Genomic DNA, 27,438 nt, shown 5'->3' with positions numbered 1-27,438 from the left:
GGAAAAAACAATCTCAGAATCGTTTTGATAAGTAACAGTGTTCAAAAGTTATAACCATATAAAGCGAAGCAAGTCAGAATCCAAAAAATCGGGCTGAGCCTTAAGCTGTAAAATGGCTGCGTCCTTAAGGGGTTAAGATGCTTGACTACGGCAATGCTAAGCAGCTCCGTCTTATTCTCTCTCTCACCCCAAACAGCTTCTGTGGCCTCCCCACTTCCATCCACTCCAACCTTTGAATACAGACTACATCGACACTGATTTCTTGTTGTATACATTTGGCCACAGCAGCCATTTTATTAACGAACATAACAAATAACATAAAAAGCATATATATATATATATATATATATATATATATATATATATCATAAATATAAATACAAATTTATTTATTATCCATCTAATTTTCACTGGAATTGTTACCACATTTAGGGCACAGTCACACTGCCGTTGCCCACCGTACTGTAGCACGGCGGGCACACGGCGGCGCCAGGGAGAGGAAGCTCTGCTCACCCCTGCTCCTCTCCATAGAGGAACATGGCGCACGGCACCGTATGCCAAGAGAAGATAGGCCATGTCCTATCTTTTCATGAGGTATGGAGCGGTATGGTGCTGAATGTGTGCTGCATTTTGGCAACCATACTGCACCCTCTCCAACTTACATCACTATATGTTTGGTATATGTTAGATATATTTAGGGGCGAGAGATACCGACCTAATTGAGTGTCAGGATTTTGTATGTACAATATATTACCACGATGTGTGCTAATAAATAATTTTGCTTTCCCTATTCCAAAGGATACTTCTATGATTCCTGGTAAGACAGTGGATGTTTCATATAAAGAAGATACTGCATCTGTAAATACTAAAGATATGTCAGAAATGGTTAACAGACTAACAACTATGAATATTTCTGAAGAACCACCTGTGTTAACGGGTAAAAAGGCATAAATCTATTCAAAATGAACCATGCATGCAATAAAAATATCTAGTTCAGTGGGGATTAGGCTAGTGCCAAAGAACACTTGAACACGCATCCTATGTGTCTTCTTCTATTTCATGACACTAAGGCAGAATGCACGTGAACATGCGCAGTCATGCACAGAAAGGGAGTCCTTGTATTATACTAAATTATGATGCGAGGAATTCCATCCTGCCGGATGGACTGTTGCACCAGCACTGAAGTCCATTGGGCAGATGGGAAGTCCTTACATCATATTTTGGTATAATGCAAGGGCTCCCCTCTGTACAATGTGTGCATTCCGGGGATCAGGCTGACATATAAGCCCATTTCCACATGGTGCACTTGCATTCGGAGGGAGAGTATGGAGAGAGGGGTTCCTCACCAATCTACCAATCCTATGAACAGATCATGGATATTAATAGAGCTAAAACAACTTTGTAAGCTACTCAATTCTTTATAAATGTGTTGTTAAATAAATATTTTTCTGTGCCACCCAGAGTCTGTGCCTGTACACTCCTCCCAAAATATGCAAAGTCAGATTTCAAGATTTCATCCAGAAACTGTACAACAAAGTTACCCACAAGGAGCAATGGTATGCAAATAATAGAACTTTCATCATATACATGTATGACATGATGTCATTTATGTACACATCAGTGTTACTATTTCTAATGCTTTTAATATTTATTTTGCCATCCAGGGACATAACTGCAAACCTCAATCTTCATATTATCCAGGTAAACACCTAAATTACACAGCAATATAATAAGTAATATGTGCAGTATTGTGACAGTTTGCAGTTATATGCTTAAAGCAGGGCCGATTCTAGCATATTTGCTGCCTGAGGCGAATATTAAAATGCTGCCCCCCCCCCCCCGCTCCCTGTTAAGTAAATGCTGAAAACTTTACTAACAATTAACAACCCTACAGACAGCTCCCTGATACTGTGTGACTGACTACAGGATCTGAGAGGCATTAGTGGCATCTAGTACCTTATAGATGACAATCTCTTCCATCAGGAGGACTTCATTCCGGGTTCTCCAATCCATGACGTATCACTGCTTAATTCACGGCCGGATATCTTCAGCTCCGTGCAGCATCTCCACCCGGCGTCCCTAAAAATACCACAGTCACTTACAGTATGAAGTATATACCCCTCACAACACAACTGACCGCACTCTCCCCACATACAAAACATCCCTTCATTATATATATTCTACTGGAATTATAGCATACACAGCACCAATCAATATACAACACCCCCAATTTATTAATACAGACTCCCTAACATTTAGTTTAAATTATGCAAAGTAATCTATTGTATCCTATAACTAATATATCCCACCCTGTTATTATGTTACATGATTTTACATACCGTGCTCCCCTGACCAATGTGAATATATAGCACCCCCTAATATACGTCCCCCCAGCTTAGTAATGTACTGTATCCCATATACAGCCCCCCAGCTTAGTAATATACTGTATCCTATACAGCCCTCCCAGCTTAGTATTATACTGTATCCCATATACATCCCCCAGCTTAGTAATATACTGTATCCCATATACATCCTCCCCAGCTTAGTAATATACTGTGCTCTATATACTGCCCCCCAGCTTAGTAATATACTGTATCCCATATACATCCCCCCAGCTTAGTAATATACTATATCCCATATACATCCACCCAGCTTAGTAATATACTGTATCCCATATACATCCCCCCAGCTTAGTAATATACTGTATCCCATATACAGCCCCCCAGCTTAGTAATATACTGTACCCCATATACATCCCCAGCTTAGTAATATACTTTACCCCATATACAGCCCCCCAGCTTAGTAATATACTGTACCCCATATACAGCCCCCCAGCTTAGTAATATACTGTACCCCATATACAGCCCCCCAGCTTAGTAATATACTGTATCCCATATACAGCCCCCCAGCTTAGTAATATACTGTATCCCATATACAGCCCCCGCTTAGTAATATACTGTACCCCATATACAGCCCCCCAGCTTAGTAATATACTGTATCCCATATACACCCCCACTTAGTAATATACTGTACCCCATATACAGCCCCCCAGCTTAGTAATATACTGTATCCCATATACAGCCCCCGCTTAGTAATATACTGTATCCCATATACAGCCCCCCAGCTTAGTAATATACTGTATCCAATATACAGCCCCCGCTTAGTAATATACTGTATCCCATATACAGCCCCCCAGCTTAGTAATATACTGTATCCCATATACAGCCCCCCAGCTAAAATCTGGACCCATATAAATATATAACCCCCCCAGGAAAAGAATAATCTGGCCTCATACAATATATACAGCCCGCCAGTATAAAATTATTCTGGCCCCATATAATATACACAATCCCCCCGCCCCAGTTTAAATGAATCTGGCCCCATATAATATACACAATCCCCCCCCCCCACAGTTTAAATGAATCTGGCCCCATATAATATATACTGCATCCCCCCCAGTATAAAACAATTCTGGCCCCATAAAATATATACAGTGCCCCCCCCCCCCCAGTATAAAACAATTCTGGCCCCATAAAATATATACAGTACCCCCCCCCCAGTATAAAACAATTCTGGCCCCATAAAATATATACAGTACCCCCCCCCCAGTATAAAACAATTCTGGCCCCATAAAATATATACAGTACCCCCCCCCCCCAGTATAAAATAATTTTGGACCCATACAATACATACAGTAACCAAACCCCCCCGCCCCCAGTATAAAACAATTCTGGCCCCATGTAATGTATACCCCCCCCCAGTATACATCAATTATGGCCACATATAACTCCCCCACATAAAATAAATGACAGTACATGAAAAATAATAAAATAATACTCACCTGCAGACAGCTGCTCCCTCGGCGCACGGCCCCGGTCTTCACGCGGCTCTTCTCGCAGCCGCTGCTCCGCACAGTGACACAGGCAGCATGACGTCATGACGCCTGTGTCACTGATTAGAACGGAGCGACGCAGCTGCCGGAAAGGCGCTGCGTCGCTCCGCATATAAATCGCGCCTGTGTCTTAAAAAGACAGGCGCGATTTATTTAGCTGGTGGGTGATTCGGGCGTTAATGGACACCCGAATCGCCCACTTTAGAGCGGCGAATTTCGCCGCCCTTTACAGGGACCCGCATTCTGCCGCCTGAGGCGAGATTTTCATCTCGCCTCATGGCAGATGCGGCCCTGGCTTAAAGCAACATACTAATACACTGCAATATGGCATTGAGATAATGGAAGGAAAAGAAACATATGCTTGTTATGTGTTGTAATATTATTATTATTTACAGTATTTATAGAGCACTATTAACCCATTCCCGACGCATGGGTCCCGGTGCATGGAGAGGGCTCGCGGGCCGAGCCCTCTCCATAGCCGGTAAGTCTTTGCTGCATATTGCAGCAAAGGCTTACCGGTAACACCCACGATCGGTGCTAGCCGCCGGCGATGACGTCACGGGGAGCGGTGATCCGTTGCCATGACAGCATCGGGCCTCAAGAAGGCCCGAAGCTGTCTAGTTTTAACCCATTCATTACAATGTGCTATCAGCACATTGTAATGAATGAGGAGTAAAATCCCCATATACTGCCATATTGCAGTATGGCAGTATATGGTAGGATCGATCAGACAACCTAGGGTTAAAGTACCCTAGGGAGTCTGAAAAATAGTTAAAGTAAAAGTAAAAAAAAGTTTAAAAAAAAAAATTATATTAAAAAAACCTAAAAATTCAAATCACCCCCCTTTCCCTAGAACTGATATTAATATTAATAAACAGTAAAAATCATAAACACATTAGGTATCACCGCGTCTGAAAATGTCCGATCTATCAAAATATAATAACGGTTTTTAACCCCGTAACGGAAAATCGCGTCCAAAGTCAAAAATGACATTTTTTTGCCATTTTGGAAAATATAAAAAAATTAATAAAAAGTGATCAAAAGGTAGCACAGTCCTAACAATGATAGCAATGAAAACGCCATCAAAAGTCGCAAAAAATGACACCACCCACAGCTCCGTACACCAAAGTATAAAAAAGTTATTAGCGCCAGAAGATGGCAAAATCAAAAAAAAAATTTTTGTACAGGAGGTTTTAATTTTTTTAAATGTATGAAAACATTATAAAACCTATACAAATGTGGTATCCCTGTGATCGTAGCAACCCAAAGAATAAAGTAGACCTGTCATTTGGGGCACACAGTGAAAGCTGTAAAATCCAAGCCCACAAGAAAACGTCGCAAATGTGTTTTTTCACCATTTTCACTGCATTTGGAATTTTTTTCCCGCTTCCCAGTACGCGCCATGGAATATTAAATACCGTCACTACGAAGTGCAATTTGTTACGCAGAAAATAAGCCATCACAGAGCTCTTTATGTGGAAAAATAAAAAAGTTATAGATTTTTGAAGGTGGGGTGTGAAAAATGGAAGTGAAAAAACTAAAAAAGGCCAAGTCGTTAAGGGGTTAATTCCATGGTTCTGTAGAATCAGTAAGGGGTTCACATATATTACATTAAAACAAAAACAAATGTAAGTACAAATACAAAACTACAGTGATCAGGAGATACATGGGAGGAGGACCATGCATGCCAATAAGGGCTCACAATCTATATGGGTGGGGAGATGGGACACAAGGTTGAAGAGCAGTGCAGTTATTTGTGTATTGTAGACAATCATGAACAGGTGGGTTTTCAGATCACGTTTGAAGGATTGGAAGGTAGGGGACAATCTGACACATATTGGTATAGTTCCAGAGTATAGGAGATCCACAGGAGAAATCATGGATTGTGAGAAATGGTTAGAGAGAAGAAGGTCCTCTGAAGAACAGAGATTACATGTAAAATTTTAATTCTTTGCTTGTAGACCCCTCAAGTTCATTAAAGTCAAACTAATTATGCATATTTCAATTTGTAGATTATTATCTTTTTACAGAAGTTTGTATATACTGAAACTCAACTGGAGGTAGTAGGAAACCCTTTCAGACATTCTCCTTGTTAGCTATCTGACAGGTTATGCTCACACTTCTCTCCTTTATCCCCATTCCACTCCATTGAAGTGCAAAACAATGGAAATAATTGAAGGAACAGAAAAGTGACATAACAGACACAAACAATGACAAACCCTTTCAAGACCTGGCCCTTTTTTGTGTTTTCATTTCCATTTTTCACTCCCACCATCAAAAATCTATATTTTTTTTTTTACACGTAAAGAGCTGTGTGATGGCTTGTTTTCTGCATAACAAAGTGCACTTCATAGTGACAGTATTTAATGTTCCATGTTGTGTACTGGGAAGCAGGAAAAAATTTCCAAATGCAGTGAAATTGGTAAAAAAAAATGCATGTGCGGCATTTTCTTGTGGGCTTGGATTTTACGACTTTCACTGTGCGACCCAAATGACATGTCTACTTTATTCTTTGAGTTGTTGAGATCATGGGGATGCCACATTTGTATAGGTTTTATAATGTTTTCATACATTTACAAAAATTAAAACCTCCTGTACAAAAAAGTTTTTTTTATATTTTGCCATTTTATGCCACTATTATAGTTTGGTGTAGGAGCTGTGGGTGGTGTTACTTTTTGTGACTTTTGATGAAGTTTTCAATGCTACCATTTTTAGGACTGTACGACCTTCTGATTAATTTTTATAGAATTTTTTCAAAATGGCAAAAGTCATCCATGTTTGGACGTTCCGATACCTAAAGTGTTTAGGATTTTTACTGTTTATTTATATTTATATTAGTTCTAGGGAAAGGGGGGTGATTTGAATTTTTCGGTTTATTTAATATAATTTTTTTAAGTTTTTTTTATTTTTACTTTTTTTCAGACCCCCTAGGGTACTTCAACAATAGGTTGTATGATTGACTACTGTATGGTAGTATATGGGGATTTTCCTCCTCATTCATTACAATGTGTGAATCGCACATTGTAATCAATGGGTTAAAACGAGAAAGCCTCGGGTCTTCAGAAGACCCATGGCTGTCATGGCAACCGATCGCCGCTCCCTGATGACCTGGGAGCGACGATCTCCAGCAGGTATAGGAAATCCTCTATCTTAGCAGAAGATTTGTGACATATATGTGCTACATAGTCCGAAAATAATACTTTTTATATATTTACTTATTTATTCAAGTTATAACATATGTATCCCCATCTGTCAGGGCCTGAACCTGTAACAAGCTTTCCAAACATGCAACATCCACATGCAAGGCCTCATCCAGAAACTATACGACATGGTCACATGCCAGGCCCTATGGTATGACAACTATATGTTCAATGATCTTCCATGTTATCACATACAGCATTTTGAAGGCATATATGTATATATTGTCGGTATCATCAGTAACCTTTGCTAACACATACATTTTTGTTGTTTCATCTAGGGTTATTATAGTCCTCAACATTACCAAGGTAAGTGTCTATATCACCTCAGAGGGTCATTCATTCTATTAACGATACAGGGATATTTTATTGACAGCTTTAATTTTTTTAGGATAAGTGTATATCCTACAATATTGTATAAGTGTTATAATTTTTAAAGCAGATATGTCATTTCGTTTTTTTCCTTATACTTTCTGTTTCATTTGGGGGCCTCCTGTCTTTTACCTCATCCGCCAGACATAAAATGACCGCAGATGTAGAGTCATGTTATCTCTATTGGACCATGAACAATCACCCTTCCAGGACCTTGTGATAGTGTTCATAAATATAAGATTAAGGTCCTGGTAGGGCGATTGCTCATGGATAGATAGAGATCACATGACCCTCCATCTGCAGCCATTTTATGGTCAGGTATGTCTGGCTGATGAGGTAAAAGACAGGAGGTTTCACTTTGCTTATCAGAAAAGTGTTGCAGAACTTTTAATAGATGTGTATTCTATTATCTAATATCACCCCCCCCACACACACATAAACACACATTACAAAAACAATGGCAAACCCCTTTAAGTAGCTAAGGGAAATCATAATTATGATGTACTTTCTTGCAGGTGTTCCTCCAGGATGGCCTCAATGTTTCCCTAGACATCCATACAGACCTCAAGTTGTAAGTTAGTAAAGCAAGAAAAAATAAAATACTGTATATACTCGTGTATAAGCCAAGTTTTTCAGCACAAAAAATGTGCTGAAAAACTTCACCTCGGCTTATACATAAAAAAATAAAATTATACACTCACCCTCCGACAGGCCCCGATGTTCGGCACGGCTCCCTGATGTCCGGGCGGCGCCCCCGATGTCCGGGCGGCGCCCCCGATGTCCGTGCGGCTCCGCTTCTTTCTTCCTCGCGGCTCCTTTTCAATCTTCCATCTTATTTAAAAGCCTGCAGAGCATACCAACCGTATATCCCGGCCAGCAGGCGCATACTGTGTCAGCAGCGGCCGCGTCATAGTATGCGCCTGCTGGCCGGAAGGAAACATGGCCACGCCCTGCAGGCTTTTAAAGAAGATGGAAGATTGAAGAGGAGCAGAGCCGTATAGACAACGGGGCCGTCAAAGGGTGAGTATACTAGATGGGATGGGCTGGCTGTATACTACATGGGGAAGGCTGGCTGTACACTACACAGGTCAGGCTTGCTGTATACTACTGGGGGCTGTCTGGCTACATACTACTGAGGGCTGTCTGGCTATATACTACTGGGGGCTGGCTGACTATATACTGGGAGGCTGTGACCAATGCATTTCCCACCCACGGCTTATACTCGAGTCGAGTATAAGCCGAGGGGTCTCGGCTTATACTCGGGTCGGCTTATACTCGAGTACATACGGTAACTGAAATTATTTTATTAATAATGAAACTGGGACTGACTATCTACAAAGTATTGGGGGCCTCCTGACTCTCCTCTGACATCAGATGCGGGATTTCAACTTCCTATAATAATACTATTATTCTTATTGTTATGGGCTAGATATAAATGGTTTGTCTAAATTATTGATATTGATGACCAATACCTTGGTCATCATTATCATTAGGATCCCTATCGATCACAGAATCAAGAATCTGTTCTTTGTCTAGTTGCTTAGCTGTGTTATTATGGTTACTCGTCCATTTACTCAAACTGCAGCAGTTCTTCTGGATTCATATTCTGTGGTGATTCCACTGCCAGAGGCTAATCTCTGGATGACCAATGGATATAACACCAATATGTATGCATTAGCAAAAAACACTGCTGAATAGGAAATAAAAAAGTGAAGGGGACATGTGTGAGTTATCCAGACTCTTCTAGACCACATTTATGTCATGTGACCAATCAGACTCGGCGCCTTAAAAGAAATCTACCATAGTCAAACATGATAAACTGCCAACACTTACTCATAGATCCAGGCACTGTGTCTGTGGTAAACCTTCAACCTTCTTATATTTGTTATCCATGGCCTCCTTAATTATCAAACCAACTTTTAAAATTATGCTAATAAGCCAGAAAGGCTCCGGGGGTTGTTACCAACCAGAGCCCCTCCATTATGTAGCTTCACAGACTGTTATATTGTGCAGAAGCATTTACCCCTCCCACTGTGTGAGATTACAGCAGGCAGAGGAAAGGTGAGATAGTCTAACAGCCGTATAGCACGGAGAGGTTCTGGCTCTTTAGAATAATTTTAAAAGACGATTTTTAAAATAAATGAGGAAATGGATAACAAATATAAGATTACCACAGTCAAGGTAGATAAATCTATGAGTAAGTGTTCCTGGTTCATCATGCTTGATTTTGATGGTAGATTTCCTTAAAGTGGATAGGAAGGTAGTTTCTCTATTCATTCCTATGAGACTTACATCAATGCTGTCATAGGAATGAATAATGAAACTGACTTCCTGATGACACATAAAATGCTCTATTAGGGCTCATTCAGACGGCATTCTGAGGTTTGTATGCTATTCACTTTTTGGCGGGATGCATACTGACCCATTGATTCCTATGGGTCTGTTCACACATCAGTTTTTTTTTCACTGATGTGAAGCCTGCAGAGTGCACATTTTTTTTCTCACATGCAGACCACGACCTCCATAGAAGTAAATTGATTCCCCAAAAAAACGGATGGCATACGGATGACATCCATATGTTGTTGTTTGTTTTTTTTCTCAACTGTTGCAGGGCAACCAACTGGTCAGGGTAATCCATCCATTTTTCTTGCGGGCGAGAAAAAAAGGACACGGCCATCTGAATAACCCCATAGTTAGAGAGTCTATTTGCTGGTCTTAAGATGTAACTGAGGATCCGGAGCAAGTGGTCTACATCAGTGTCATGTAATTGGTTGCCATGGCTAACTAAGAATATTCTGACTTTTAGGCAGCTTAATAAATCTGCCCCACTGTGTTAAAGGCATCATTCTAAGTGCTTAACTGTTTTTGTTCCTCCTTTCAGGACTTTGGCGTCTCTCAACCTTTTCCATCTAACAGTAAGTAAAATATTGTTGTTGAGTGAAAATATATATTGCTGACACATTATTCAAACATTTGTATCTATACCATGGGAGGGGGCACTTTAGTATTCTCTAACCAATCCATTAGAAGCCTTAATGTTTGTATGATTGAACAGAGGATTTCAGCTGCTTGGTCACATACATCAGAAAACCCAATACATTATAACACTTTTCTAAAATTTTATTTTCTGTCCTTAAGAACTAACATATTTTCCTCTCTTTCCAGCTACGACAATAAATATAACTGGAAGTTCAAATTTTCAAATTGGAGATAACAGCATCATGAATGTGACAGAAGGCCTAAATCCCTACCGAAATATGATGTACAGGCAACCAGTTTATACCCACCCTACAGCTATGAGTCCTCAACCAAAACAGCCCATGAGTCACTATAATACAGCAATGAGCCCACAAGCAAATCAGACTATACAAGAAAGAGCTATGACTGTTCAGCCTTGCAAACAGAAGACAGCAGATAAAAGTGATGAAAAATCTTACACCCATCCAGTACAAGCCACACCTAAAGAACATTCTAGTGGTGCATGCAGTACACAACAAGTAACTGGAAATAGCATGTCCACAACAGGAAAATCCACAGAGAAAAGATAATGATTTACTTTTCACTACATTCAGAGTTTAAGTTGTACTTCTAACATTAGAGTAAGCTTTAATAGATCTATGTACAGCCAGTCCCCAGGTTACATACAAGGTTCTGCAGGTTTGTCCTTAAGTTGAATTTGTATGTAAGTCGGAACTGTATACTTTATAATTATAACTCCAGGCAAAATTCTTTGGGTCTCTATGAGTATTGGATTTTCATAAATGTTGGATTGTCATAAGAACCAGGATTAACAATAAATTTAATTGCAGACACTTTTGATAAAAGTTATAGCTGTTTATTTTAGCCTAGGGCTAAAGTACAGTAAAATACCAACATCCAGAGGTCCGTTTGTAACTAGGGGTCATCTGTAAGTCGGGTGCTCTTAACTAGGGGACCACCTGTTTTTAATTAAGAGAAAATGGATTTTGTGTAATTTAAGAGGATAACTCCACATATGCCCCCTGCATTAAGCAGAAAAAAAACCGGAACTTTAAAACTTTTATCATCTGCCAGATTGACACATTACTTTTATGTTTTTTTCTATTTTGTATCCATCATACTGTTGTTTACCGTTTAAAGAAATCAATTCCTTGGAAGAGACTTTCTATCAAAAAAGTTGGATTTCCCAACTGTAGATTCCAGACCGGTTAGGATCACAGCATTCCCTAAATGTTCCCTACCCTTAGCTGACCATTACCATGCAATCCTGGGCTTGTTCATCAGTACATGACTACTGGAGGATTGTAACTGGAAAACTGCAATTTTTTAAATATGATTAGAATAATAAAAGAATATTACATCTAAGAAAAGGCATTACTAGTCTAATCAACACCCCTAATCAGAGAGAAAACTAGAAAAAAAATGTCCTAGATATGATAGATCATTAAGATACTATATCGAGATTCAACTAGGTCAATCAATGACTTTGGTCTTTTTTTCTTTTGTCTTCCTGAGAACTGATGTTTATAAAAACAACATATATGTAGATATTCTTATTTTCCAACTCCATATGATGGAATTGGGACATCTCTATGTCCATTTTTGTATAGTTTATGTTATATGGTGTTAGTGCTTGTATTGTTTTGTTAAATGTTGTATATTATGTGAAAATCAAATAAAAGTCTATATAAAAAAAAGACTTATTGATGTATTGAATGCAGATTTTCAACATGACAATCCACAAAATGTGCAGATAGCTTAAAGGGAACCTGGCATTTTATTGACATAATAAATACACTTCCAGAATATTGTCAAGCAGCGTAACACGTTCTAGTTATTGTTTCTTTCATGACTCTTTGTGGAAGCATCATGCAGAAAATCAACTTTTAAGTGAGCTGTAAATTGGTTGTTTAAAGAAAAGGAGGAGGAGAGCCACTGAAAGCCATCCTCTGTGATTGGTGATGTCTCTTGATGCAGGACTATAAATTACAGTGAAGGGGGCTTTCTGAGGAAGAAAGAGCTTGACTTCATTGTTAGAATCTCCGCCTCCTTGACGTTATAAAACCAATTTACATATCACTTCAAAGTAGATTTTCTAAATGATTCCACCACACTGAAATATGATCTGGAAGTTGATTAGCTGCTTGACAACACAATGCTAGTGGTTTATTATGTCCATTTCTGATCTTTTGTAGCCATCACTTTGCAGCAGTCCCCCTCTGTTACAGACCATCTACTTGCTGTACTGTGTCCTCTTCTATACATTACCTGTCTACATGCAATAGCCCTATACACTGACTTTATACTTCTTTCTATACAAAAAAGCCTCCCTTCCTTTATATAGTGACCCTTTTCTCCCCTCTTTATATGGTAAGTGATCCCTGCCCCCCTTTATGCAGGGCCTTCAAAGTCCTACTTCCCCCTCTCCAAGTCTCCCTCTTTCTCTTCATACTTCCCACAACCCCTATACCGAGTCTCAATAATATCTCCCTCTCCAGGGCTCCTTATCCCCTTTATACATCCCCACATACACGCCCTTAAAGGCAAAGGCACTATATATTGTGTGCTTGTCAGAACTGTGGTGCACGTCAGTAATAAATGTGTTTCAAACTCCAACTAAGCACTAACACGCCCCTTTAGGTGCACATTTTTTCTGTCTTTTCAGACAGAAAACTGGTGTAGACACTTTATAAATACATGGGCAAGCATGTGTTTTCTGAAAATTGGTGCAAACAGAAATGTGGGCAATTTACATGTGTGTTTCCCCCTACCATATTTACCCTAAAATTATATGTTTCTGTGTACAGAGAGCTTGTTTTTTCTTCAGGGAGTTAACTTTTTTCTTGGTATCATTTTGATTGTAGAGATTGTATAAACCAGATGTTATACAAGCAACTTTGAAAAAAAATGGCAAATCTGTGGCAGGTAAAGTAGAAGTCCAAAGGGTTTTAGAATTCCTTAGGCCAAGGGAAACATAAAAGTTAGTCACTATTAGAGAGAAGAAAAGATCAGTTTTTTGGCAAATCTGTTAAAATCAATTTTATGTCATGCACTAAAAGCTGTGAGATGTGTGCTTGAATCCCTCCCTTCAGGTCATCAGTAATGGAACATCAGACGATGGCTCTTTGCAATATTATTTTAGTAACCAAAATGTTCTTTCATTTTTTTTTATAAATTATTAATATCTCTTGAATTTTGCATAGATAATAATTGTCTTTGCTTTTAAACTGGGCTATTATAAGTAGGATGGCACCTGCCCTGGTAATATCAAAAGTAATCAATATGCTATGTGCAATACTTTTTTTGATGACGAATAACAGGATGAGAATTACTGAACAGCAGAATGAATTCCATATAATTGTTCTTATTTGGATTGAACCTCAGAAAAAGCCATGAAAATCTAAATGGTGTTAAAATTAATTACCATATTTTATGGACTGAAAGACTAACTGCAGATGTAGAAGGAAGGCCCCAGAATATACCCCAGTGGTAATTCTGCATCCTTCAGTGGTTGCTGATGCCCTTTATGTTGCTTTTTTTGCACGGCAGGGGCACAGCAATCTTTGCATTTGTGATGGGGGATTTTCATAAATGCTGTCCCGCAGATAACAAGCTACCTGTGAGGGTCCCCTAAGACACACCAGGCTATAAGTCATGCGCTGAAATATTTAATAAGCTAACAGAATAACAATTACAGTCAATATCAAATGAGAAGAGGCTTTACTACCTTTTCAAGGAACCCCAAGAACTAACTACTGTCTACATTTTTTGAGCTCAGTAGTTCACATTCATTGGTAACACTTCAATTGGTCTTCACTAGAGATGAGCGAACATACTCGTCCGAGCTTGATGCTCGTTCGAGCATTAGCGTACTCGAAACTGCTCGTTGCTCGGACGAATACTTCGCCCGCTCGAGAAAATGGCAGCTCCCGCCGTTTTGCTTTTTGGCGGCCAGAAACAGAGCCAATCACAAGCCAGGAGACTCTGCACTCCACCCAGCATGACGTGGTACCCTTACACGTCGATAGCAGTGGTTGGCTGGCCAGATCAGGTGACCCTGGGATAGACTAGCCGCTGCCCGCGCTGCTCGCATCATTCTGTGTCTGGATGCCGCTAGGGAGAGAGCTGCTGCTGGTCAGGGAAAGCGTTAGGGTGTTCTATTAGAATAGTGTTAGGCAGGAGTGATTCAACAAGAACTCAACAGCCCTTCTTAGGGCTACAATAACGTTATACTTTTTTTTTTTGTTTGCTTGTGGCTGGGCTTGCTGGCACTAGTAGTGCAGCTAGTACAATATTGTGAGGAATTTGCAGGGGGACTTGCTACCGTTGTGTTTAGCTCTTAGTGACACACATATCCACCTCAAACACCAAAGTGGGAAAATTTATTAGGGGTTTGATTTCAATTAGGCACAGTCTGCCATTTACTTTTTATTTTACGTTTATTTTTTTAATAACTCAGCGTCATCTCATCTGGCATAGCAGTGTGCTTTCATACTTGGCTAGAAAATAGCCATAGGAGAATCCAAACGGCTTACTTACGCCTACAGTAGCGCTATATATATTTGATTTCTGGTTGATCTGCTGGTGGCTGTCCTTGCTGCAGTGCATCTACTAGCAAATTGTGAGCAATTTGTAGTGAGAGTTGCGACCGCTGTGTTTTGCGCTTAGTGACGCACATATCCATCGCAAAGACCGAAGTGGGAAAATTTATTAGGGGTTGGATTTCAATTAGGCACAGTCTGCCATTTCCTTTTTTATTTTACGTTTATTTTTTTAATAACTCAGCGTCATCTCATCTGGCATAGCAGTGTGCTTTCCTACTTGGCTAGAAAATAGCCATAGGAGAATCCAAACGGCTTACTTACGCCTACAGTAGCGTTATATATATTTGATTTCTGGTTGATCTGCTGGTGGCTGTACTTGCTGCAGTGCATCTACTAGCAAATTGTGAGCAATTTGTAGTGAGAGTTGCGACCGCTGTGTTTTGCGCTTAGTGACGCACATATCCATCGCAAAGACCAAAGTGGGAAAATTTATTAGGGGTTGGATTTCAATTAGGCACAGTCTGCCATTTCCTTTTTTATTTTACGTTTATTTTTTTAATAACTCAGCGTCATCTCATCTGGCATAGCAGTGTGCTTTCATACTTGGCTAGAAAATAGCCATAGGAGAATCCAAACGGCTTACTTACGCCTACAGTAGCGTTATATATATTTGATTTCTGGTTGATCTGCTGGTGGCTGTCCTTGCTGCAGTGCATCTACTAGCAAATTGTGAGCAATTTGTAGTGAGACTTGCGACCGCTCTGTTTTGCGCTTAGTGACGCACATATCCATCGCAAAGACCGAAGTGGGAAAATTTATTAGGGGTTGGATTTCAATTAGGCACAGTCTGCCATTTACTTTTTTATTTTACGTTTATTTTTTTAATAACTCAGCGTCATCTCATCTGGCATAGCAGTGTGCTTTCATACTTGGCTAGAAAATAGCCATAGGAGAATCCAAACGGCTTACTTACGCCTACAGTAGCGTTATATATATTTGATTTCTGGTTGATCTGCTGGTGGCTGTACTTGCTGCAGTGCATCTACTAGCAAATTGTGAGCAATTTGTAGTGAGAGTTGCGACCGCTGTGTTTTGCGCTTAGTGACGCACATATCCATCGCAAAGACCGAAGTGGGAAAATTTATTAGGGGTTGGATTTCAATTAGGCACAGTCTGCCATTTCCTTTTTTATTTTACGTTTATTTTTTTAATAACTCAGCGTCATCTCATCTGGCATAGCAGTGTGCTTTCATACTTGGCTAGAAAATAGCCATAGGAGAATCCAAACGGCTTACTTACGCCTACAGTAGCGTTATATATATTTGATTTCTGGTTGATCTGCTGGTGGCTGTCCTTGCTGCAGTGCATCTACTAGCAAATTGTGAGCAATTTGTACTGAGACTTGCGACCGCTGTGTTTTGCGCTTAGTGACGCACATATCCATCGCAAAGACCGAAGTGGGAAAATTTATTAGGGGTTGGATTTCAATTAGGCACAGTCTGCCATTTCCTTTTTTATTTTACGTTTATTTTTTTAATAAATCAGCGTCATCTCATCTGGCATAGCAGTGTGCTTTCATACTTGGCTAGAAAATAGCCATAGGAGAATCCAAACGGCTTACTTACGCCTACAGTAGCGTTATATATATTTGATTTCTGGTTGATCTGCTGGTGGCTGTACTTGCTGCAGTGCATCTACTAGCAAATTGTGAGCAATTTGTAGTGAGACTTGCGACCGCTGTGTTTTGCGCTTAGTGACGCACATATCCATCGCAAAGACCGAAGTGGGAAAATTTATTAGGGGTTGGATTTCAATTAGGCACAGTCTGCCATTTCCTTTTTTATTTTACGTTTATTTTTTTAATAACTCAGCGTCATCTCATCTGGCATAGCAGTGTGCTTTCATACTTGGCTAGAAAATAGCCATAGGAGAATCCAAACGGCTTACTTACGCCTACAGTAGCGTTATATATATTTGATTTCTGGTTGATCTGCTGGTGGCTGTCCTTGCTGCAGTGCATCTACTAGCAAATTGTGAGCAATTTGTAGTGAGACTTGCGACCGCTGTGTTTTGCGCTTAGTGACGCACATATCCATCGCAAAGACCGAAGTGGGAAAATTTATTAGGGGTTGGATTTCAATTAGGCACAGTCTGCCATTTCCTTTTTTATTTTACGTTTATTTTTTTAATAACTCAGCGTCATCTCATTTGGCATAGCAGTGTGCTTTCATACTTGGCTAGAAAATAGCCATAGCAATAGGATAGCATCGTTTGGTTTTAAAAACTAAAAAACACAAAAAAAAACTAAAAAACACAAAAAAACACAAAAAAAAGTTAAAAAAAATTTAAAGTTATAACTTTTTTTTTCAAAATGTTTAACCCGAGGGCTAGGGGTAGAGGACAAGGGCGGGGACGTGGGCGTCCAACTACTGCAGGGGTCAGAGGCCGTGGTCCTGGGCGGGGTGAGACACCACCTGCTTATGAGGGAGCAGGGGAACGCCGCAGAGCTACACTCCCTAGGTTCATGTCTGAAGTTACTGGGACTCGTGGTAGAGCACTGTTGAGGCCAGAACAGTGCGAACAGGTGATGTCGTGGATTGCCGACAATGCTTCGAGCAATTTGTCCACCAGTCAGTCTTCCACGCAGTCCACCCATGTCACCGAAATCGGCACTCCTCCAGCTCCTGCACCTCAGCCTCCTCCCCCCCAGTCTGCCCCCTCCCAGCAAAATTTGCCATTTGAACCGGCATACTCTGAGGAACTGTTTTCTGGACCCTTCCCACAGTCACAAACCACTTGTCCGGTTGCTGCTGAGCAATTTTCCGATGCCCAGGTTTTCCACCAGTCGCAGTCTGTGGGTGATGATGACCTTCTTGACGTAGTGGAAGAAGTGTGTAAAGAGGTGTCCGACGATGAGGAGACACGGTTGTCAGACAGTGGGGAAGTTGTTGTCAGGGCAGGAAGTCCGAGGGGGGAGCAGACTGAGGGATCGGAGGATGATGAGGTGACAGACCCAAGCTGGGTTGATAGGCCGGGTGAACACAGTGCTTCTGAGACGGAGGAGAGTCCTCGACCAGTACAGGTTGGAAGAGGCAGTGGTGGGGCCAGACGGAGAGGCAGGGCCAGACCTGGTGCATCAGCGCCAAATGTGTCAACTAGTGAAGCTCCCATGGCGAGGGCTCCTGCGGCGAGGGCTAGATTTTCAGAAGTCTGGAGGTTCTTTAAGGAAACACCGGATGACCGACGGACTGTGGTGTGCAACATTTGCCAAACCAGGATCAGCAGGGGTTCCACCACTAATAGCTTAACTACCACCAGTATGCGCAGGCATATGAATGCTAAACACCCCACTCAGTGGCAACAAGCCCGTTCACCTCCGGCCGTGCACACCACTGCTCCTTCCCCTGTGTCAGCTGATAGTCAGCCCCCTGCCCAGGACCCTGCCACAAAAACCCCATCGTCGCCTCCACGATCCTCCACAGCATCCACCAGCGTTCAGCTCTCCATACCCCAGACGCTGGAGCGGAAACGCAAATATAGTGCAACCCACCCGCACGCCCAAGCCCTTAATGTCCACATCTCCAGATTGCTTAGCCTGGAGATGCCGCCCTATAGGCTAGTAGAGACCGAGGCCTTTCGCAACCTCATGGCTGCGGCCGCCCCTCGGTATTCGGTCCCCAGCCACCACTACTTTTCCCGATGTGCCGTCCCAGCCCTGCACCAGCACGTGTCAGACAACATCATCCGTGCCCTGACCAACGCCGTTTCTGACAAGGTCCACCTGACCACGGACACGTGGACGAGTGCTGCCGGGCAGGGCCACTATATATCGCTGACGGCACATTGGGTTAACTTGGTGGAGGCTGGGACCGAGTCTGACCCTGCGGCTGGTCATATACTGCCGACGCCGAGGATTGCGGGGCCTACCTCGGTCCAGGTGTTTCAGGCCTACTATGCCTCCTCCTCCTCCCACCCCTCCTCCACCTCCTCCTCCGAACTACCATCCGTGGGCATGGCGCCATCAGTCGGTAGCTCTAGGCACAGCAGCAGTGCCGTCGCTAAGCGACAGCAGGCGGTGCTCAAACTGCTGAGCCTAAGCGATAAAAGGCACACCGCCCAAGAACTATTACAGGGCATCACGGCGCAGACTGATCTGTGGCTGGCACCGCTGAACCTGAAGCCAGGCATGGTTGTGTGTGACAACGGCCCTAACCTGGTGGCGGCTCTGCAACTCGGCAGACTGACACATGTGCCATGCCTGGCCCATGTGTTAAATCTGATAGTTCAGCGTTTCCTCAAGACATACCCCAATCTGTCTGATTTGCTCACGAAGGTGCGCCGCATCTGTGCGCATTTCAGGAAGTCCAGCACAGATGCTGCCACTCTCAGGGCAGCGCAGCGCCGCCTCCAACTGCCCGCTCAACGACTGTTGTGCGACGTGCCCACGAGGTGGAATTCAACACTGACCATGTTATCCAGAGTTTACCAGCAGCGCCGAGCGATTGTAGACTGCCAGATGTCAACTTCCACCAGAACTGGTAGTCAGGTCAGTCAGCTTCCTCAAGTCTACAATGAGGAGTGGACGTGGATGTCTGATATCTGTCAGGTGCTGAGTAACTTTGAGGAGTCAACACAGATGGTCAGTGGCGATGCCGCCATCATCAGCCTCACCATCCCGCTGCTTGGCCTGTTGAAAAACTCTCTGATCAGCATGAAGTCGGAAGCTTTGCGCTCGTCACAAGAGACGGGGGAAGAAGATTCCCTTGTTGATAGCCAAAGCACCCTTAGGTCTGTTTCTCAGCGCATATCGGAGGAGGTGGAGGTGGAGGAGGATGAGGAGGAAGAGGAGGAGAATGTTGGCGAGACACAAGAGGGGACCATTGTTGAGTCCTTCACTGTTCAGCGTGTATGGGCAGAAGAAGAGGAGTTGGAGGAGTTGGAGGAGGAGGAAATGGACAGTCAGGCCAGTGAGGGGAGTGAATTCTTACGCGTTGGTACTCTGGTGCATATGGCAGATTTCATGCTAGGCTGCCTATCCTGTGACCCTCGCGTTCAAAGAATTTATTCCAGCACCGATTACTGGGTGTTCACTCTCCTGGACCCACGGTACAAGCAAAATCTTTCCACTCTCATCCCTGGAGAGGAAAGGAGTGTGAGAATGCATGAATACCAGCAGGCCCTGGTGCACAAGCTGAAACAGTATTTCCCTTCTGACAGCGCTAGCGGCAGAGTGCGTAGTTCTGCGGGACAAGTAGCGAGGGAGAGTAGGCGAGCAGGCAGCTTGTCCAGCACTGGCAAGGGTACGCTTTACAAGGCTTTTGCCAGCTTTATGTCACCCCAGCAAGACACTGTCACCTGTCCCCAGTCTCGGCAGAGTAGGGCTGATCTTTACAGAATGATGGTGAGGGAGTACGTAGCTGACCATACCATCATCCTAAATGATCACACAGCTCCCTACATCTACTGGGTTTCAAAGCTGGAAATGTGGCACGAACTGGCGCTGTACGCCTTGGAGGTTCTTGCCTGCCCTGTCGCTAGCGTCTTGTCCGAGCGGGTTTTCAGTGCAGCTGGTGGCATCATCACCGATAAGCGTACACGCCATGTCGACTGACAGCGCTGACAGGCTGACGCTTATTAAGATGAATAAAGCCTGGATTTCTCATAATTTCCAATCTCCACCAGGTGAAGGAAGCTCAACCTGAATAATTTATCCACTCCTCCTCCTCCTCATTTTCCTCCTTCTCCTCCTCTTTGTACAGTAAAGCAGAGGAAACTGGCTATTTTTTGACAGGGCCCACTGGCTCTAGCTATAGTACTTTATGCATTTAATTTTTCTGGAGGGCCACCGACCCGGTCCTCTGTTTTAAACAATTTTTGGGAGTGCCACATACAGGCACTCAATCTATTCAATTTTTCTGGAGGGCCATCTACCTGCTCCTCTGGTTTGAAAACTTTTTTGGACTGCCACATACAGGCACTCAATCTATTCCATTTTTCTGGTGGGCCACCTACCTGCTCCTCTGGTTTGAAAACTTTTTTGGACTGCCACATACAGGCACTCAATCTATTCCATTTTACTGGAGGGCCACCTACCTGCTCCTCTGGTTTGAAAAGTTTTTTGGACTGCCACATACAGGCACTCAATCTGTTAAATTTTTCTGGAGGGCCACCTACCTGCTCCTCTGGTTTGAAAACTTTTTTGGACTGCCACATACAGGCACTCAATCTATTAAATTTTTCTGTTGGGCCACCTACCTGCTCCTCTGGTTTGAAAACTTTTTTGGACTGCCACATACAGGCACTCAATCTATTTCATTTTTCTGGAGGGCCACCTACCTGCTCCTCTGGTTTGAAAACTTTTTTGGACTGCCACATACAGGCACTATCCAAATTAAATTGTCTCCATAGCAGCCTACACACGTTGTCTCCATTGCTACCTCAAAAAGTAGTCCATATAGCTGCCTCCATACATCGTCCCCTTATCAAACGAGGTGTGTCAGGCAGAAATTTGGGTTGTTTTCATGGATTCCACATCAAAGTTGTTAACTTTGTCGCCACCCTGCTGTGTTATCGACAAAATATACTGGCAAACTTTTATCATTTACCAATATTATTTCAGCGCTTCTTGCGCATCTGTTTACATTCCCCTCACCCGCCATATCCTAAACTTATAAGAACGCTACTACACTTGATCTTATACAAAAGGTTCTTAGAAGTGCTGTTTGGGGAGTAGCCTAGAGACAGGGGCTTGGATTGGCGAAAACTCGCCTGGCAGCGGAGCGCCAGCTCCATGCGCATCATGCACTTCTTGCGCATCTGTTTACATTCCCCTCACCCGCCATATCCCAAACTTATAAGAACGCTACTACACTTAACTTGGTGCAGGCTGGGACCGAGTCTGACCCTGGGGCTGGTCATATACTGCCGACGCAGAGAATTGCGGGGCCTACCTCGGTCCAGGTCTCAAAGGCCTAGTATACCTCCTCCTCCTCCCACCCCTCCTCCACCTCCTCCTCCTCCGAATTACCATCCGTGGCCATGGCGCCATCAGTCGGTAGCTCTAGGCACAGCAGCAGTGCCGTCGCTAAGCGACAGCAGGCGGTGCTCAAACTGCTGAGCCTAGGCGATAAAAGGCACACCGCCCAAGAGCTATTACAGGGCATTCCACATCAAACTTGTTAACTTTGTCGCCACCCTGCTGTGTAATCCACAAAATATACTGGCAAACTTTTATCATTTACCAATATTATTTCAGCGCTTCTTGCGCATCTTTTTACATTCCCCTCACCCGCCATATCCCAAACTTATAAGAACGCTACTACACTTGATCTTATACAAAAGGTTCTTAGAAGTGCTGTTTGGGGAGTAGCCTAGAGACAGGGGCTTGGATTGGCGAAAGCTCACCTGGCAGCGGAGCGCCAGCTCCATGCGCATCATGCGCTTCTTGCGCATCTGTTTACATTCCCCTCACCCGCCATATCCCAAACTTATAAGAACGCTACTACACTTGATCTTATACAAAAGGTTCTTAGAAGTGCTGTTTGGGGAGTAGCCTAGAGACAGGGGCTTGGATTGGCGAAAGCTCGCCTGGCAGCGGAGCGCCAGCTCCATGCCAAGATCCAACTAACATAGTTTTAACTGCAGCACCTTTAATCTACTACTAGTTCACTGCCTCCATACATGGTCCCCTTATCAAACGAGCTGTGTCAGGCAGAATTTTGGGTTGTTTTCATGGCTTCCATGTTAACTTTGTCGCCACCCTGCTGTGTAATCCACAAAATATACTGGCAAACTTTTATCATGTACCGATATTATTTGAGCGCTTCTTGCTCACCTCCTTTGGTTCCTCTCTGCCACCCATTGGTTTGAAGCCTGAGTCCATTTAGGGTATGTCGCCATGCCACTCTCTAGCCTGCCGCTGCTGCCGCTGCCTCTGCATGCCGTCCCCTATAGTGTCAGGGTCAATTATTGGATGCTTTACATGCTATCTAGCTTCATTCTGTCACTCTGTCATGGCCATGCTGTTGCCCATAATTTTGGCATAATGGTGCGATTAAGCAGCCTCAGAGGCATCCATGCATGCTGCCCCTGCTGTTTCCTGTCCATTTCCGTGGTGTTTCCATCCTTTTCTGAGGTTCCCAGGTGTTTGGCCAAGCTTCCCTGTGCAGAGCCTTGGTCCCCTTGAAAAATGCTCGAGTCTCCCATTGACTTCAATGGGGCTCGTTATTCGAGACGAGCACTCGAGCATCGGGAAAAGTTCGTCTCGAATAACGAGTACCCGAGCATTTTAGTGCTCGCTCATCTCTAGTCTTCACTCTTTTTATCTAGAATACCATCTTCAGAGGGTCCCAGCTCAGAGGGCAACTAATCACTGGTGCCCGGGGTCAGAAATTGGGAACCAATATAGTGAAGCCTATGCGCCACCATTGTTTATGTGCAGTGGTTGTGTACCACCATGGCAGTTACCTTATATACTCGAGTATAAGCCTAGTTTTTCAGCACAAAATGTGTGCTCAAAAAACCCTAACTCGGCTTATACTCGAGTCAACTAAAACATAAAGACAAAACTCACCTTTCTGACGTCACCCGTAGGTCCTCTTCTGTCTGAGACAGTCTGAGACAGAAGAGGACCTACAGGGGACGTTGGAAAGATGAGTACAGTGTTATTTTTTTTCCTACTACAGGGGCTGGGCAGGCTGTATGCTACAGGGGCTGGGCAGGCTGTATGCTACAGGGGCTGGGCAGGCTGTATGCTACAGGGGCTGGGCAGGCTATATGCTACAGGGGCTGGGCAGACTGTATGCTACAGGGGCTGGGCAGGCTGTATGCTACAGGGGTTGGGCAGGCTGTATGCTACAGGGGTTGGGCAGGCTGTATGCTACAGGGGCTTGCAGACTATATACTGGGAGGCTGTAACCAATGCATTTCCCACCCTCGGCTTATACCCGAGTCAATAGGTTTTCCCAGTTTTTTTCGTGTTGAAATCAGGGATCTCGGCTTATACTCGGGTCGGCTTATACTCGAGTATATACAGTAATTTCTTAGGTGTCATTGACAGTTAGCAGTAGGTATCTGTTGTATAATACAAAAGGCACCTGCCCTGTATGGAGAACGCTCATGAGAAAGCCCATGAACCCTCGCCATACATTGTTAACAACAACAAGACTTGTGTCGTTAAGAAGTTTTAAAAACCAACTTTGGATAATTCTTCTCACTATATTAAGCAGAACATTCACATTAAAAGAAGAACATCTGCATTTTCCACTTACCAACAACACGTCTTACTCCAGGACACCCCCTCCCCCTACCTTTCTGAAGCCAAATCTCTCTTCCCTATCTCCCTCCGGCACCCATACTGCCCCCATCTCTGTCATTAGGAGCGAGCCGCCCAACTCAACGGAAACATCAAGTTCAGAAAATCCACTAGTCATAATATGGCTATGATATGCTATGTATACACATGCACACAATACCTGCAATGTAGATTGTGGTCCACAGCCCAGCGATGTCAACCTATATTCAGACTATAAGACGCACTGCTATTTATTCCCCACCTTTGGGAGCAAAGACTTGAAAACAAATAATAATTCCAAACAGAAGTAAAATTTCAAAAACCTAAAACTAATCAGAAGTCTCTAGGTCTATAGTCTGCTAAACTTTTGGCGACAAAGTTCAAGCTATGACAGACCCTATGCTGCTCATAATAATGAGACTCTACATGCTGAAATATGGTCATTGTTAATATACTGTCTTGTACCTTTACCTGATTTACCTCTTATTTGAACAGAATGCACTTTACACGTGTCATTTCTAGATCTCCATTCCATGATAAAAAGCTTCAGAGTAGAATTTTAAAAGGGATTGGAATGTTTCATCTAATGAACTGTCTCCTGGTAAAATGAAAAGAACCTTTGATTTTGACGCTTTTTCACAGATGTTTCCATATGCTGGTAGAACCAAGCACACTTCTTGATTAAAGAGAGTGATGAGAAGTGGAGAGGCATGTGCTAGGTCGGCCAGATTGATGAGACTTACACTTTAAAGGATAGTTTCACTTATTTTCCAAATGACATTGATAACAATATTAAAATTTTAATATGTTATTCCTGTATCGGTCTAATGATAAAGGAGCAAGGCTGCAAAGAGGTAAAATTTACTTATACCCTTGCACAGTGCTTTAATCACTCTTTAGTCCATAGCCTTTTCAACTTTTTCTTACCACGAACTACACACAAAAAGTCTAATTTATTGAAACTGTTAATATACCAGCTATGTTGCACTCCACAGATGTTAATAAATGAGATTACCGATATTTGATAGCGATATTTGGCTTACAGGTAAAATTTATGTGAAACATAATGTTTAATGATATTATTTAGTAGCACATTTTAATAGAAACTTACAATGGTAATTTCCTAATCAAAAACTATTTGTTGAAACAAAAGCCAACAACGTTGCTGATAATGACATCAAATATTTCTCAACATAGACAAAAAATTCTCAAAAAGTTGAAGAAGAAACCAGACAAAGTGGTGGTAAATCTCCCCTATGTGTCAGAATCAGTGACAAATAACAATCCCTCTAAAAATTATAATAACAAAACAGCCATGTCATTTAAATGGTTTGGGGGTTGAAAAAAAATGGAAATTTAAAACAAAACAACTAAAAGTCGTGTAGCTTTAAAGGGGATTGCTTTATTCACAAAATTTCAATCCCATTATCACTGGTGCCTCTGCGACCCAGGTCTCAGGTCGCAGGCGCACCTGTGTGTCTCCCTGTGCTCCCGGAGCTCTGCAGCATCTCTCACCTTTCCATGCTCCAGAGATGATCTCCTCTCCCCCGCATGCATGTTCCCTCCTCCTAGGGCATGCGCACGCCGGCAGTCTAAGATTTAAAGGGCCAGCGCACCAATGATTGGTGCTGGCTGACCGCCTTCCCAGTTAAATTCCAGGCCCCTTCCTGTGTCCCCTGCCGGATCTTTGTGCTTCTATGCCTCAGAGAAAGCTGTGTTCATTGCCCTGTGCGTTTATCCTGATTTACCATTGTGACCTCGATTGCTTTCTGACTTCGCTCCTGTGCTACCTGTCCTGACCTACCGCCAGGGGCGGACTGGCCATTGTACCCACCGGGAATTTTCCCGGTGGGCCGGTCGGTCCTGGGCCGGTCTGGGGCCGGTCTGGCGCTGATCCGGGCCGCCCGCACTTTCTCCTTACAATTTTTGATCTAATGTATAGTACCTGCATCGTACGATCGTACGATGCAGGTACTATTGATTAGTACACAGACGCAGCGCAGCACCGCTGCTTCTGCGTCTGTGTATACAGGCAGCTACACAGGTCGCGCAACTGACGTCATTGCGCGACCTGTGTAGCGTGGAGGAGCGCTGACTTACCAGCTGTCAGCTTTCCGGCCCTCCGTAGCTCCGCGGCTTGGTGTAAGAGGCGCGGAGCAGTGACGTCACTATCCCGCGCCTCTACACCAAGCTACAGAAGACCGGAGACCGGAAGAAACCTGCGCCAGAGGTGAGTATTATGTTTGTTTTGTTTTTTTTTTAAATTATAGAATGGGTAACATTAATTATGCCTGGGGCGGGGGATTGCATTGTTCTATCTATCTGGGGCAGGGGGCATTATTATATGTCTGGGGCGGGGGGGGGGGGGGGGGTTTATTATTATATGTCTGGGGAAGGGGGGGATTATTATATGTCTGGGGAAGGGGGGGGATTATTCTATATCTGGGGCAGGCAGGGGGCATTATTATATGTCTCGGGCGGGGGGGGGGGATTATTGTATATCTGGGGCTGGCAAGGGGCATTATTATATGGCGGGGGCGGCATTATTCTATATCCGGGGCATGCAGGGGGCATTATTATATGTCTGGGGCGGGGGGGGGCATTATTCTATATCCGGGGCAGGCAGGGGGCATTATTATATGTCTGGGGCGGGGGGGGCATTATTCTATATCTGGGGCTGGCAGGGGGCATTATTACATGTCTGGGGCGGGGGGGGGGCATTATTCTATATCTGGGGCTGGCAATGGGCATTATTATATGGTGGGGGGGATTATTCTATATCTGGGGCTGGCAGGGGGCATTATTATATGTCTGGGGTGGGGTGGGGGATTATTCTTTATCTGGGGCTGGCAAGGGGCATTATTATATGTCTTGGGGGGGCATTATTCTATGTCTGGGGCAGGCAGGGGGCATTAATTCTATTTCTGCGCTAGGCTGGGGCAATTAATTTGATGTCTGGGGTAGGCTGGGGGCATAAATTCTATATCTTGGGTAGGCTGGGGCCATTATTATTACATCAGGGTCATAGTAGGAGCTCTATCCATACTGGGGTGGGGGTGGGGGGTTAAGGGGGTTAAAGGAGAGAAAGAAGAAATAAAATATCCTTACCATTACAGTATGTTACATTATGGGGCACTATTTGTGTGGTGCTAATATTTCAGG

General features: G+C 43.3%; 1 protein-coding gene across 1 annotated transcript in view; it reads left to right on the top strand.

Annotated features, from left to right (window-relative positions):
• Positions 1-12,101, top strand: part of LOC140128248 (receptor-interacting serine/threonine-protein kinase 3-like) — a 35,416-nt gene extending 23,315 nt beyond the window's left edge. The window contains exons 9-16 of the mRNA XM_072149811.1: positions 799-937; positions 1,462-1,556; positions 1,665-1,701; positions 7,149-7,243; positions 7,371-7,398; positions 7,977-8,032; positions 10,343-10,376; positions 10,627-12,101. Coding sequence (XP_072005912.1) covers positions 799-937; positions 1,462-1,556; positions 1,665-1,701; positions 7,149-7,243; positions 7,371-7,398; positions 7,977-8,032; positions 10,343-10,376; positions 10,627-11,009 — 867 coding nt within the window. The 3' untranslated portion in view covers positions 11,010-12,101. The remainder of the gene's footprint in view (positions 1-798; positions 938-1,461; positions 1,557-1,664; positions 1,702-7,148; positions 7,244-7,370; positions 7,399-7,976; positions 8,033-10,342; positions 10,377-10,626) is intronic.
• Positions 12,102-27,438: the final 15,337 nt, after the last annotated feature.

The sequence above is a fragment of the Engystomops pustulosus genome, chromosome 1 (assembly GCF_040894005.1).
Source record: "Engystomops pustulosus chromosome 1, aEngPut4.maternal, whole genome shotgun sequence".
Lineage (NCBI taxonomy): Eukaryota > Metazoa > Chordata > Amphibia > Anura > Leptodactylidae > Engystomops > Engystomops pustulosus.
This window is presented reverse-complemented; position numbering and strand designations above follow the sequence as displayed.